The following is a 12,666-nucleotide window of genomic DNA, read 5'->3' as shown; positions in this document are numbered from 1 at the left end:
AAATGAAAGTGAAAGAACAATGATTAAGGAGTGGACTTCAGAGAAGAGGAGTTTTACTTATAGAGAGAGAGAGAGGGAGCGAGAGAGAGAGAGAGAGAGGGAGCGAGAGAGAGAGCAAGGTGGGCTGGGATGATTTAAAACAGCCTCGACCTCCCAACTCTCATCTGTCAATCACAACTCTCCCCATCAGTCCCCCAGACCAAACACATGCACTGAACTGCAGGTCATTGTGTGTGTGTGTGTGTGTGTGTGTGTGTGTGTGTGTGTGTGTGTGTGTGTGTGTGTGTGTGTGTGTGTGTGTGTGTGTGTGTGTGTGTGTGTGTGTGTGTGTGTGTGTGTGTGTGTGTGTGTGTGTGTGTGTGTGTGTGTGGCGTGCATGCGCGCGCGTGCGTGCGTGTATTTGCAGGTCAGTGCTGTGAAGCGACCAGCACCTTAGGGAAGGTCTGTCTGCATAACGATGAGCCAGCAAGCGAGAGGGAGATGGATGGAGGGAGAGAAAGAGAGAGGGATGGAGGGAGGGAGAGGGAGGCAGATGTATTTATGGAGTGAGAGAGGGACAGAGAGAGAGAGGGATAGAGGGAAGCAGAGATGGAACTTCTGGAACAGGAAGCTGCTAGCGATGACATCACTTTACCCGGGAGGAGCACTTCCTGTTTGACATTCTTCACTCAAGACACACACACACTTGCCAGGAAACCTCCATCAAGACACACACACATACAAACACACCCACACACACAAACACACACACACAAAAATCCTAAAACAGCTCAGTTCACAAGACACACTAAAGATGCAGTTCACAAGATTTATTAATAATTAGAGCAAAGAAAATACCTTTTGATTTAGTGTGTGTGTGTGTGTGTGTGTGTGTGTGTGTGTGTGTGTGTGTGTGTGTGTCTGTGTGTGTGTGTGTGTGTGTGTGTGTGTGTGTGTGTGTGTGTGTGTGTGTGTGTGTGTGTGTGTGTGTGTGTGTGCCTTTTGTCTACAGTAGAGTGATTGTTAAGTGGAGAGTTGAGTTGATTTAAGACTTCTCTGGGGTGGAGAGCGATGAAGTGTGCTGAGCTCAACTAAAACTGAAACAAATACACGTGTGAACTCTCTCCGGTGTGTGTGTGTTTGTTAATGAAGTAATGACCAGTGCATCACTGTGGCTTGGTTAGTAGGGAATCTTTATCTGGCTCAGTTTGTGTGTGTGTGTGTGTGTGTGTGTGTGTGTGTGTGTGTGTGTGTGTGTGTGTGTGTGTGTGTGTGTGTGTGTGTGTGTGTGTGTGTGTGTGTGTGTGTGTGTGTGTGTGTGTGTGTGTGTGTGTGTGTGTGTGTGTCCACTGTTCTGCTCCAGTGAAGTGGAAGGCCTCACCTCAGCGCTCTGAGACAGCTGCACCCCAACACCACAGCTTCAGCCTGCCCGTCACTGCGTGTGTGTTCATCTCTCTTTGCATAGGGGTTTACCCCGGTCCTCCCAGTAGTTTGACTGAGCCAAGCTGGCAGCATGTTAACCCTTCACACACACAGTTAATCCTATAGTGAAACTCTGATCTGATCAGTAGATGAATGAAGTTACTGTATGTGCTGTGTTGGGCCAACCTGGTCTCAGGACTAGACGTAACATACTAAATGGAAATCTGAGACACTCCAATTAGTATGATATCTTACATTTATATGGTATGTATTCATTTGTGGATGTCCATCATCCATTTCATATGATATGAATTACAATTCGAATATGTTCCGCATTTGCAAAATGCATGATATATTACAAGTTCCAATTTCTTGTGGCTAACATTAGCTAGATGGCTAACGTTAGCTAGGCTAGGGGTTAGGGTTAGAGGTTAGGGTTATGTTAGGGTTTAGGTGAGGGTTAGCGTTAGGCTTAGCTAACATGCTAAGTAGTTCCAAAGTAGCTAAAAATTAGTAAGTAGGGCTGTGTTGGGCGGTGCTGGGCTGTAATATTTTTTGGGCTGCACTGGGCTGTGCTGGGCCAGGTTGGACTGTGCTGTGTTGGGCTATGCTGTGCTTGGCTGGGCTGTGCTTGGCTGTGCTGGACTAGGCTGGGCTGAAATGTGCTGGACTGTGTTGTGCTATGCTGTGCTATGCTATGCTGGGCTGGGCTGTGTTGGACTGTGCTGGACTATGTTGGGCTGTGTTGTGCTGGGCTGGACTGTGTTGGACTGTGCTGGACTATGTTGGGCTGTGTTGTGCTGGGCTGGACTGTGTTGGACTGTGATGTGTTGGGCTGTGCTGAGGCTCAGGTGTGAGGGCAGCAATAGCTAACATCAAATTAGGACACAGAAAAAACATTTCCTCCTTTTCCTCTCCATCACACACACCTCCTGGATTTGAAAATAGGTCAGGTGAGAAGAGAGAGAAGGACAGAAGGAGAAAGGAGCACTTTGTGACATCGGCTGATATAAAAGGGGCTTTATAAATACATTTGATTGATTGAGAGGAGGATGTACTTGCTTGCTCCTTTTGCAGCACTATATTCTTATCAGTTGTAGTAGCCCATTCAGCATTTCCACAAACAAGGAAGCAACCTACACTGACCACCTTCCTACTATTGAGTTGCACACCCTTTTGCCCTCTGAACAGCCTTCAATTTTAAAGGCATGGACTGTACAAGGTGTCGAAAGCGTTCTGGCCCATGTTAACTCCAATGCTTCCCACAGTTGTGTCAAGTTGGCTGGATGTCCTTTGGGTGGTGGACCATTCTTGATACACACAGGAAAGTATTGAGTTTGAAGAACCCAGCAGTATTGCAGTTCTTGATACAAACGAGTGCGCCTGGCACCTACTACCATACCCTGTTCAAAAGCACTTACTTTTTTGTCTTGCCCATTCACACTCTGAATGGCACACAATCCATGTCTCAATTGTCTCAAGGCTTAAAAATCCTTCTTTAACATGCCTCCTCCCCTTCATATATACTGATTGAAGTGGATGTTGTTTGTATTGCACTGCTTTGCTTTATCTTGGCCAGGTTGCAGTTGTAAATGAGAACTTGTTCTCAACTAGCCTACCTGGTTAAATAAAGGTGAAATATATATATTTTTTTGTACAGTATGGGCTGGAGGTTCAGCTTGTTTCACTGACACTGATACAGGTGCAATATGGGCTGGAGGTTCAGCTTGTTTCACTGACACTGATACAGGTACAATATGGGCTGGAGGTTCAGCTTGTTTCACTGACACTGATACAGGTGCAATATGGGCTGGAGGTTCAGCTTGTTTCACTGACACTGATACAGGTACAGTATGGGCTGGAGGTTCAGCTTGTTTCACTGACACTGATACAGGTGCAATATGGGCTGGAGGTTCAGCTTGTTTCACTGACACTGATACAGGTACAGTATGGGCTGGAGGTTCAGCTTGTTTCACTGACACTGATACAGGTGCAATATGGGCTGGAGGTTCAGCTTGTTTCACTGACACTGATACAGGTGCAATATGGGCTGGAGATTTAGCTTGTTTCACTGACACTGATACAGGTACAGTATGGGCTGGAGGTTCAGCTTGTTTCACTGACACTGATACAGGTACAATATGGGCTGGAGGTTCAGCTTGTTTCACTGACACTGATACAGGTACAATATGGGCTGGAGGTTCAGCTTGTGAAATATATTTTTTTAAAGTAGAGTGCAGGCTGGAGGTTCAGCTTGTTTCACTGACACTGATACAGGTGCAATATGGGCTGGAGGTTCAGCTTGTTTCACTGATACTGATACAGGTACAATATGGGCTGGAGGTTCAGCTTGTTTTACTGACACTGATACAGGTACAATATGGGCTGGAGGTTCAGCTTGTTTCACTGACACTGATACAGGTACAGTATGGGCTGGAGGTTCAGCTTGTTTCACTGATACTGATACAGGTACAATATGGGCTGGAGGTTCAGCTTGTTTCACTGACACTGATACAGGTACAGTATGGGCTGGAGGTTCAGCTTGTTTCACTGATACTGATACAGGTACAATATGGGCTGGAGGTTCAGCTTGTTTCACTCATACTGATACAGGTACAATATGGGCTGGAGGTTCAGCTTGTTTCACTGATACTGATAAAGGTACAGTATGGGCTGGAGGTTCAGCTTGTTTCACTGATACTGATACAGGTACAATATGGGCTGGAGGTTCAGCTTGTTTCACTGATACTGATAAAGGTACAGTATGGGCTGGAGGTTCAGCTTGTTTCACTGATACTGATAAAGGTACAGTATGGGCTGGAGGTTCAGCTCCAGGTTTCACTGAGACAACTCAACATAACAACTAAAACTTGACAGAAGCAACCCTGAGCTGCTCAATGCTCATCACACACCTCACACACTCTCACAACCTGGCACACCTTCCTCCTCTGTACAAATCACTGGCAGCACAGTGGTACATCACCATGACAACCTGGACCGGTGAAAGGGGTGGAGCCTGCTTACCTGTCAATGATGACGGGGTCAGAGGGCGTCTCGTTTCTGTTGCCACAGCTCTTCTTATCACAACACCGACTGAGAGAGGGATGGAAAGAGAGAGAGAGAGAGAGAGAGAGAGAGAGAGAGAGAGAGAGAGAGAGAGAGAGAGAGAGAGATGGGAGAGAGAGAAAGAGAGATGGGAGAGAGAGAGAGAGATGGGGAGAAGGAGAGAGAGAGGGGAGAGATAGAGAGAGAGAGGGGAGAGAGAGAGATACGGAGAGGAGAGAGAGCGATACGGAGAGGGGAGTGAGAGAGGGAGAGAGAGAGAGATATGGGGAGAGGGAGAGAGAGAGGGGAGAGAGAGAGGGGAGAGAGAGATACGGAGAGGAGAGAGAGCGATACGGAGAGGGGAGTGAGAGAGGGAGAGAGAGAGAGATAGGGAGAGGGGAGAGAGAAATATAGATAGGGAGAGGGGAGGGAGAGAGATGGGGAGAGAGAGATGGGGGAGAGAGAGATAGGGAGAGGGGAGAGAGAGAGACAGAGAGATAGGGAGAGGAGAGAGAGTATGTGTTCAATCAAAAAGGTGCCTAACAGATCAATCAATTAATCAAATCAACATAGTATTAGTAAGTAAGGTGAGGTGACAGGTTATTAGGAGATGCTGGGACAGAGACAGCTTCAGGTTCAGAACTCTCTGAAGCCTCCTGGGCTCTATTCTCAGTTAGCACCATGTCTCTATTCTGACATCATTAGAAAACCAGACATTCTATCTTCTCTATTTCTCACAAGGACTCTTACTCCACCTCCCTCCGTTTCTCCCTCCCTTCCTACCTTTCTGTCTGCCCCTCTCTCTCTTTCTCAATTCAATTAAATGTAACTTCTTTGGGATAAGGGGTGGTATTTTGACATCCGGATGAAAAGCATGCCCAAAGTAAACTGCCTGCTACTCAGGCCCAGAAGCTAAGATATGCGTATAATTGGTAGATTTGGATAGAAAACACTCTAAAATAATGTCTGTGAGTATAACAGAACTGAAATGGCAGGCGAAACCCCGAAGACAAACCATCCCAGAAAATAAATGTTTTATCCTACCACTGATTTCAATGGCTGGCACTTTTATATTAGGGCGAAATCGTGCCCGATTGCAGTTCCTTCCACTAGATGTAAACAGTCTTTAGAAAGAGTTTCAGGCTGTTTTTTGGAAAAATGAGCCAGAAATTGTAGTTTTTCTAGGTGGCTCCCATTTTGGTTATAGTGTTTCCAAGCGTGTGGATGAGAGCGCGTTCTTTGGTATTTTTCTACAGTAAAGACAATAACGATTCTCCGTCTTAAATGTTATTGTTTATTTGCGTATTAGGGTACCTATTGTTTGATTATAAACGTTGATTGACTTGTTTGGATAAGTTTATTGGTAACGTAGCACCAGCTATCAGAGCAGCTCCCAGATCACTGCACCTGTACATAGCCCATCTATAATTTAGCCCAAACTACTACCCCTACTGTATTTATTTATTTAATTTATTTTTTTTGCTCCTTTGCACCATATTATTTATATTTTACATTTGAACTTTCTTCAAATTATAAATCTACCATTCCAGTGTTTTACATGCTATACTTTATTTAGTTTGCCACCATGGCCTTCTTTGCCTTTACCTCCCTTATCTCACATCATTTGCTCACATTGTATATAGTCTTATTTTTGTCTACTGTATCATTGATTGTATGTTGTTTTACTCCATGTGTAACTCTGTGTTTTTGTATGCTGTCGAACTGCTTTGCTTTATCTTGGCCAGGTCGCAATTGTAAATGAGAACTTGTTCTCAACCTGCCTACCTGGTTAAATAAAGGTGAAATAAATAAAAAAATGTTTGGGATTCATTTTTTATGCATTTTGAAGGAGGGAAACCGAGTGGATTATTGACTGAAGCGCGCCAGCTAAACTGAGTTTTTATGGATATAAAGAAGGACATTATCGAACAAAAGGACCATTTGTAATGTAACTGGGACCTTTTGGAGTGCCAACAGAAGAAGATCTTCAAAGGTAAGGCATATATTAAATCGCTATTTCTGACTTTTGTCGCAACTCCCTGGTTGAAAATGATTTGTTATGCATTTGTGTGCTGGGCGCTGTCCTCAGATAATTGTTTGGTTTGCTTTCGCTGTAAAGCCTTTTTGAAATCTGACATGGCTGCTGGATTAACAACAAGTTAAGCTTTATTTGATGTATTGCACTTGTGATTTCATGAAAGTTTAATATTTATAGTAATTTAATTTGAATTTGGCGCTCTGCAATTTCACCGGAAATTGTCGAAACGCTAGCGTCCCACTAATCGGCAAGAAGTTTTAAGGGCTTTATTGGCATGGGAAACATAGGTTAACATTGCCAAAGCAAGTGAAGTAGATAATAAACAAGAGTAAAATAAACAATAAAAATAAACAGTTAACATTACACCCACAAAAGTTCCAGAAGAATAAAGACATATCAAACATCACATTATGTACAAATAGTACAAAATGGAAAATAAATAAATGTAAATATGGCTTGTATTTACAATGGTGTTTGTTCTTCACTGGTTGGTCTTTTCTTGTGGCAACAGGTCACAAATATTGCTGCTGTGGTGGCACACTGTGGTATTTCACCTAATAGATATGGGAGTTTATGAAAATCGGGTTGGTTTTCGAATTCTTTGTAGATCTGTGTAATCTGAGGGAAATATGTGACTCTAATATGGTCATACATTTGGCAGGAGGTTAGCAAGTGCAGCTCAGTTTCCACCTCATTTTGTGGGCAGTGTGCACATAGCCTGTCTTCTCTTGAGAGCCAGGTCTGCCTACGGTGGCCTTTCTCAATAGCAAGGCTTTTCTCACTGAGTCTGTACATAGTCAAAGCTTTCCTTAAGTGTCAGTCAGTCACAGGGGTCGGGTATTCTGCCACTGTGTACTCTGTTTTTTTTTAATTCTTCCCAGTGTGTCAAGTATTTAGTCAAAATGGCGCCGGAGAAGAAGGCAGACATTTTACCTGTCTCCAACTGATTTAAGTTTTTTGTTCGTTTTTTGCATTTTTTGTAACTTATTTTTTTACTTATTTTGTACATAATGTTGCCGCTACCATCTCTTATGACCGAAAATAACTTCTGGACATCAGGACTGCGATTACTCACCATGGACTGGCAGAATCCTTTTTTTATTTTAATGAGTCTGATGAGCCCGACGCGAACGATATACTGCTTCTTGGGAACAGGCCCAGATCCCATTGATTTGCAGCCCGCCTTCTGGGAATTCGTAGGGGATCGAATAAACCCCACTTCCTTCCATTCTGCTAGCAAACGTGGTTATCTTCTTATGAGCAGGTGGCGTCCCACCTGGCCAACATCCGGTGAAATTGCAGAGCGCAAAATTCAAAATATAGAAATAGTCAAATTAAACATTCATAAAAATACAAGTGTTATACATTAGATTAAAGATTAACTTTTTGTTAAACCAGCCACTGTGTCAAATTTCAAAAAGGCTTTACGGCGAAAGCATACCATGCGATTATCTGAGGACAGCGCCCCACTTACAAAAGCATACAAACATTTTACAACCAAGTAAAAAAATTACAAAAGTCAGAAACAGCGATAAAATGTATCACTTACCTTTGATGATCTTCATATGGTTGCAGTCACAAGAGTCCCTGTTACACAATAAATGTTTGTTTTGTTCGATAAAGTCCCTCTTTATGTCCCAAAAACTCTGGTTCATTCTATAGTCCACTGAAAGAATGGTCTCATTCTTCCTAATTTTTCAGAATACAACCCTGAAACAATGTCTAAAGACTGTTGACATCTAGTGGAAGCTACAGGAACTGCAATCGGGGTCCTATCCCATTACAAACTGTATAGGCATTCAATAGAAAAGTACCCACATCAAAAATATCCCACTTCCTCTTTTCCTCAGGTTTTCGCCTGCCATATGAGTTCTGTTATACTCACAGACATTATTTTAACGGTTTTGGAAACTTTAGAGTGTTTTCTATCCAATACTACCAATATGCATATGCATATCCTAGCTTCATCCAAAATTCAAAATACTGCCCCCTACCCAAGAGAGGTTAAACGCTGTACTGGCAGGATAGAACAGCGGCATCTGGTAAGACAAGGGGCGTATGTATTTTTGTAAATAACAGCTGGTGCACGTTATCTAAGGAAGTCTCGAGCTATTGGTCGCCTGAGGTAGAGTATTTCATGATAAGCTGTAGACCACACTATCTACCTAGAGACTTTTCATCTGTATTTTTCGTAGCTGTTTACATACCACCACAGTCAGAGGCTGGCACTAAGACAGCATTGAATGAGTTGTATTCTGCCATTTGCAAAAAAGAAAACGCTCACCCAGAGGCGGCGCTCCTAGTAGCCGGGGACTTTAATGCAGGGGAAACTTAAATCCGTTTTACCAAATTTCTATCAGCATGTTAAACGTGCAACCAGAGGGAAAAAAACTCTGGACCACCTTAACTCCACACACAGAGATGGCTACAAAGCTCTCCCTCGCCCTCCATTTGGCAAATCTGACCAAAATTCTATCCTCCTGATTCCAGCTTACAAGCTAAAATTAAAGCAGGAAGCACCAGTGACTAGATCAATAAAAAAGTGGTCAGATGAAGCAGATACTAAGCTACAGGACTGTTTTGCTAGCAGGGACTGGAATATGTTCCGGGATTCTTCCGATGGCATTGAGGAGTACACCACATCAGTCATTGGCTTCATCAATAAGTGCATCGATGACGTCATCCCCACAGTGAACGTACGTACATACCCAAACCAGAAGCCATGGATTACAGGCAACATCCGCACTGAGCTAAAGGCTAGAGCTGCCGCTTTCAAGGAGTGAACTCTAACTTATAATAAATCCCGCTATGCCCTCCAACAAACCATGAAACAGGCAATGCATCAATGCAGGACTAAGATCGACTAAGATCAAATCGTACTCTGATGCTCGTCGGATGTGGCAGGGCTTGCAAACCATTACAGACTACAAAGGGAAGCATAGACGAGTGTTGATGTTTGAAAAACTTAGTTGACAGCATGGAGTAAAGATTCCTGCTGTGGCAGGGTGTTCGGAGGAAGAATGTAGCTTAGCATTTGGCGCCATCATTGGGTATGAGAGCATAAAATCAGCCTCAAGGACGAATAGCGCTGTGGTGATATCCTGTTGGGGATAGGGGGCAGTATTTGCACGGCCGGATAAAAAACGTACCCGATTTAATCTGGTTACTACTCCTGCCCAGTAATTAGAATATGCATATAATTGTTTGATTTGGATAGAAAACACCCTAAAGTTTCTAAAACTGTTTGAATGGTGTCTGTGAGTATAACAGAACTCATTTGGCAGGCCAAAACCTGAGAAGATTCCAAACAGGAAGCGCCCTCTCTGACCATTTCTTGGCCTTTTTGTCATCTCTATCCAAAACAGGGGATCTCTGCTGTAACGTGACATTTTCTAACGCTCCCATAGGCTCTCAGAAGGCGCCAGAACGTTGAACGATGACTTTGCAGGCCATGGCTGAAAAACAGTAGCGCATTTGGTAAGTGGTCGATCTGAGAACAATGAGACTGGCGCGCGTGCACGAGACGACTCCATGTTTACATTTTCAGTCTTTGAACGAAAACAACGACTCCCGGTTGGAATATTATCGCTTTTTTATGAGAAAAATCGCATAAAAATTGATTTTAAACAGCGTTTGACATGCTTCGAAATACGGTAATGGAATATTTTGAAATTTTTTGTCACGAAACGCGCCGGGCGCGTCACCCTTCTTTACCCTTCGGATAGTGTCTTGAACACACGAACAAAACGCCGCTATTTGGATATAACTATGGATTATTTGGAACCAAACCAATATTTGTTATTGAAGTAGAAGTCCTGGGAGTGCATTCTGACGAAGAACAGCAAAGGTAATCCAATTTTTCTTATAGTAAATCTGAGTTTGGTGAGTACCAAACTTGGTGGGTGTCGAAATAGCTAGCCTGTGATGGCCGGGCAATCTACTCAGAATATTGCAAAATGTGCTTTCACTGAAAAGCTATTTTAAAATCGGACACCGCGATTGCATAAATGAGTTCTGTATCTATAATTCTTAAAATAATTGTTATGTTTTTTGTGAACGTTTATCGTGAGTAATTTAGTAAATTCACCGGAAGTGTTCGGTGGGAATGCTAGTCACATGCTAGTCACATGCTAATGTAAAAAGCTGGTTTTTGATATAAATATGAACTTGATTGAACAAAACATGCATGTATTGTATAACATAATGTCCTAGGAGTGTCATCTGATGAAGATCATCAAAGGTTAGTGCTGCATTTAGCTGTGGTTTTGGTTTTTGTGACATTATATGCTTGCTTGAAAAATGGGTGTCTGATTATTTCTGGCTGGGTACTCTGCTGACATAATCTAATGTTTTGCTTTCGTTGTAAAGCCTTTTTGAAATCGGACAGTGTGGTTAGATTAACGAGAGTCTTGTCTTTAAAATGGTGTAAAATAGTCATATGTTTGAGAAATTGAAGTAATAGCATTTCTAAGGTATTTGAATATCGCGCCACAGGATTCCACTGGCTGTTGACTAGGGTGGGACACAAACGTCCCACCTAGCCCAGAGAGGATATGCTTAGATTCCATTGAAAAGGTGAATACGATAGTTGAGAATGATGTTGTATTGCACGCTCGTTCTCGGGACAATAACGTACCAAATACACAGACGTCAGTATTTCCTCTTATGAATCCGGCAAAGAAAGTAATACTTTCTAAAGTGCCACCATTTGTTAGAGATTAAGTGTTGGAGCGAGAGTTATCTCATCATGGTCAACTTGTATCTACAATAAAAAAGGTTATTTTTGGATGCAAATCTCCTTTCCTGAAACATGTCGTGTCTCATTAGTGCACATGATTTTAAAGAAGGATACTGACGAATTGAATTTAGCATTCAGTTTTAAGATTGACAGATTTAATTGTGCACAATGCTTTTAATGAATCAATTAAATACTATGGCTGCGGGAAGAGAGGGACATTTGGTATGTTATTGTCCCGAGAACAAGCGTGCAGAGCCCGGAAGCAGCTCTAGTGTTGGTGCAGCTAATGCACCACCGCGAAGGGATGAACATGCTAAGGCGGAAGGGGAAGGGAGAAGGTGGGCAGATGTGGTTGGAAAAGTAGGAAAGGAGAGTGGTGTGACTACAGGGGCTTTTACAGTGGATCAGAGCAAAGAGGGAGGGGAGCCGGTGAGAATTGGAGTTCAACAGGAGATTGAAATTAAGGTTCTCATTCTAAGAGGAAGGTAGAGATTGATAAATCAGTTGAGGATAAACAGGAAGTAGAGATTGATAAATCAGTTGAGGATAAACAGGAAGTAGAGATTGATAAATCAGTTGAGGATAAACAGGTTGAAGTGATGGTGCTATTTCCCTCTGGGGAGGATAGCGAGAGTGAGTCATCTGACGCATCACAACAAAATAGCGAGAGAAATGGGGTGGAAGGGAGGTATGGGATTGAGAAGGTACATCAATTTCTGAAATTGACAAATGGGAAGAAATATATGCAGGATTATGTAACAGATGTTTTTCCTGAAAGTGATTTGTTTATTGAATCTACAAAGGTTCTGATGTCAAAAATAACGCGGGGAGGTTTGACAAGCCTTGAAATTGCTAGACTGAAGAAAGTTGTCACGAGAGTAACAGGTGATTTAAATTCTGAAGGAAATTAAAGAGTTCAGTCGCAGCCTTAAATCTGTAAAGTGATGTGTTTTCTGTCCCATACTCTGTATTTAGTTTTTTTTGTAATATTGAAAATGAAGTTGTGGCAACAAGAGTTGGGGGGACAGTGGTATGTAGTTCTCAAAAGGGTATTTGCCTTTGTCATATAAGGTTGAAGAGGTAGTTGAGCATTAGAGCAAGGTATGAAAACATCACTATGTGTTTAATAAATACATTTGCCCCAAGGTGGTAGTTGAGAGGGTATGTTTTTTAGAGACATTATCTAATACCAGTGAGAAATGTAACACTGACGATGATTCATTTCTTGCTGGGGATTTTAACTGCACAGTCAGTGATTTAGATAGAAACCACAAGGAACCTCATATAGCCTCAAGGACTTTTTTAAAATGTCTTATTGTAACACATGAACTGTGTGATATTTGGCGGAGCCAACATTGAGGCACGAGACAGTACACATTAGCCCATGTGAGAGAGAACACCATCTCTCTGGCCAGGTAAGATAGGTTGTATTGTTTTGAGCATC

The 12,666-nt window shown here is 42.6% G+C and overlaps 1 protein-coding gene across 1 annotated transcript in view; it reads right to left on the bottom strand.

The window, feature by feature from the left end:
• LOC106612147 (transcription factor COE1) overlaps positions 1 to 12,666 on the bottom strand; it is a 159,379-nt gene that overhangs the window by 137,067 nt on the left and 9,646 nt on the right. Inside the window, exon 6 of the mRNA XM_082956069.1 lies at positions 4,426 to 4,494. Within this exon, the coding sequence (XP_082812195.1) occupies positions 4,426 to 4,494 (69 nt within the window). The remainder of the gene's footprint in view (positions 1 to 4,425; positions 4,495 to 12,666) is intronic.

The sequence above is a fragment of the Salmo salar genome, chromosome 09, assembly GCF_965601325.2.
Source record: "Salmo salar chromosome 09, fSalSal1, whole genome shotgun sequence".
Taxonomy (NCBI): domain Eukaryota; kingdom Metazoa; phylum Chordata; class Actinopteri; order Salmoniformes; family Salmonidae; genus Salmo; species Salmo salar.
The sequence above is the reverse complement of the archived record's forward strand: the minus strand, read 5'-3'. Positions and strand labels throughout refer to the sequence as shown.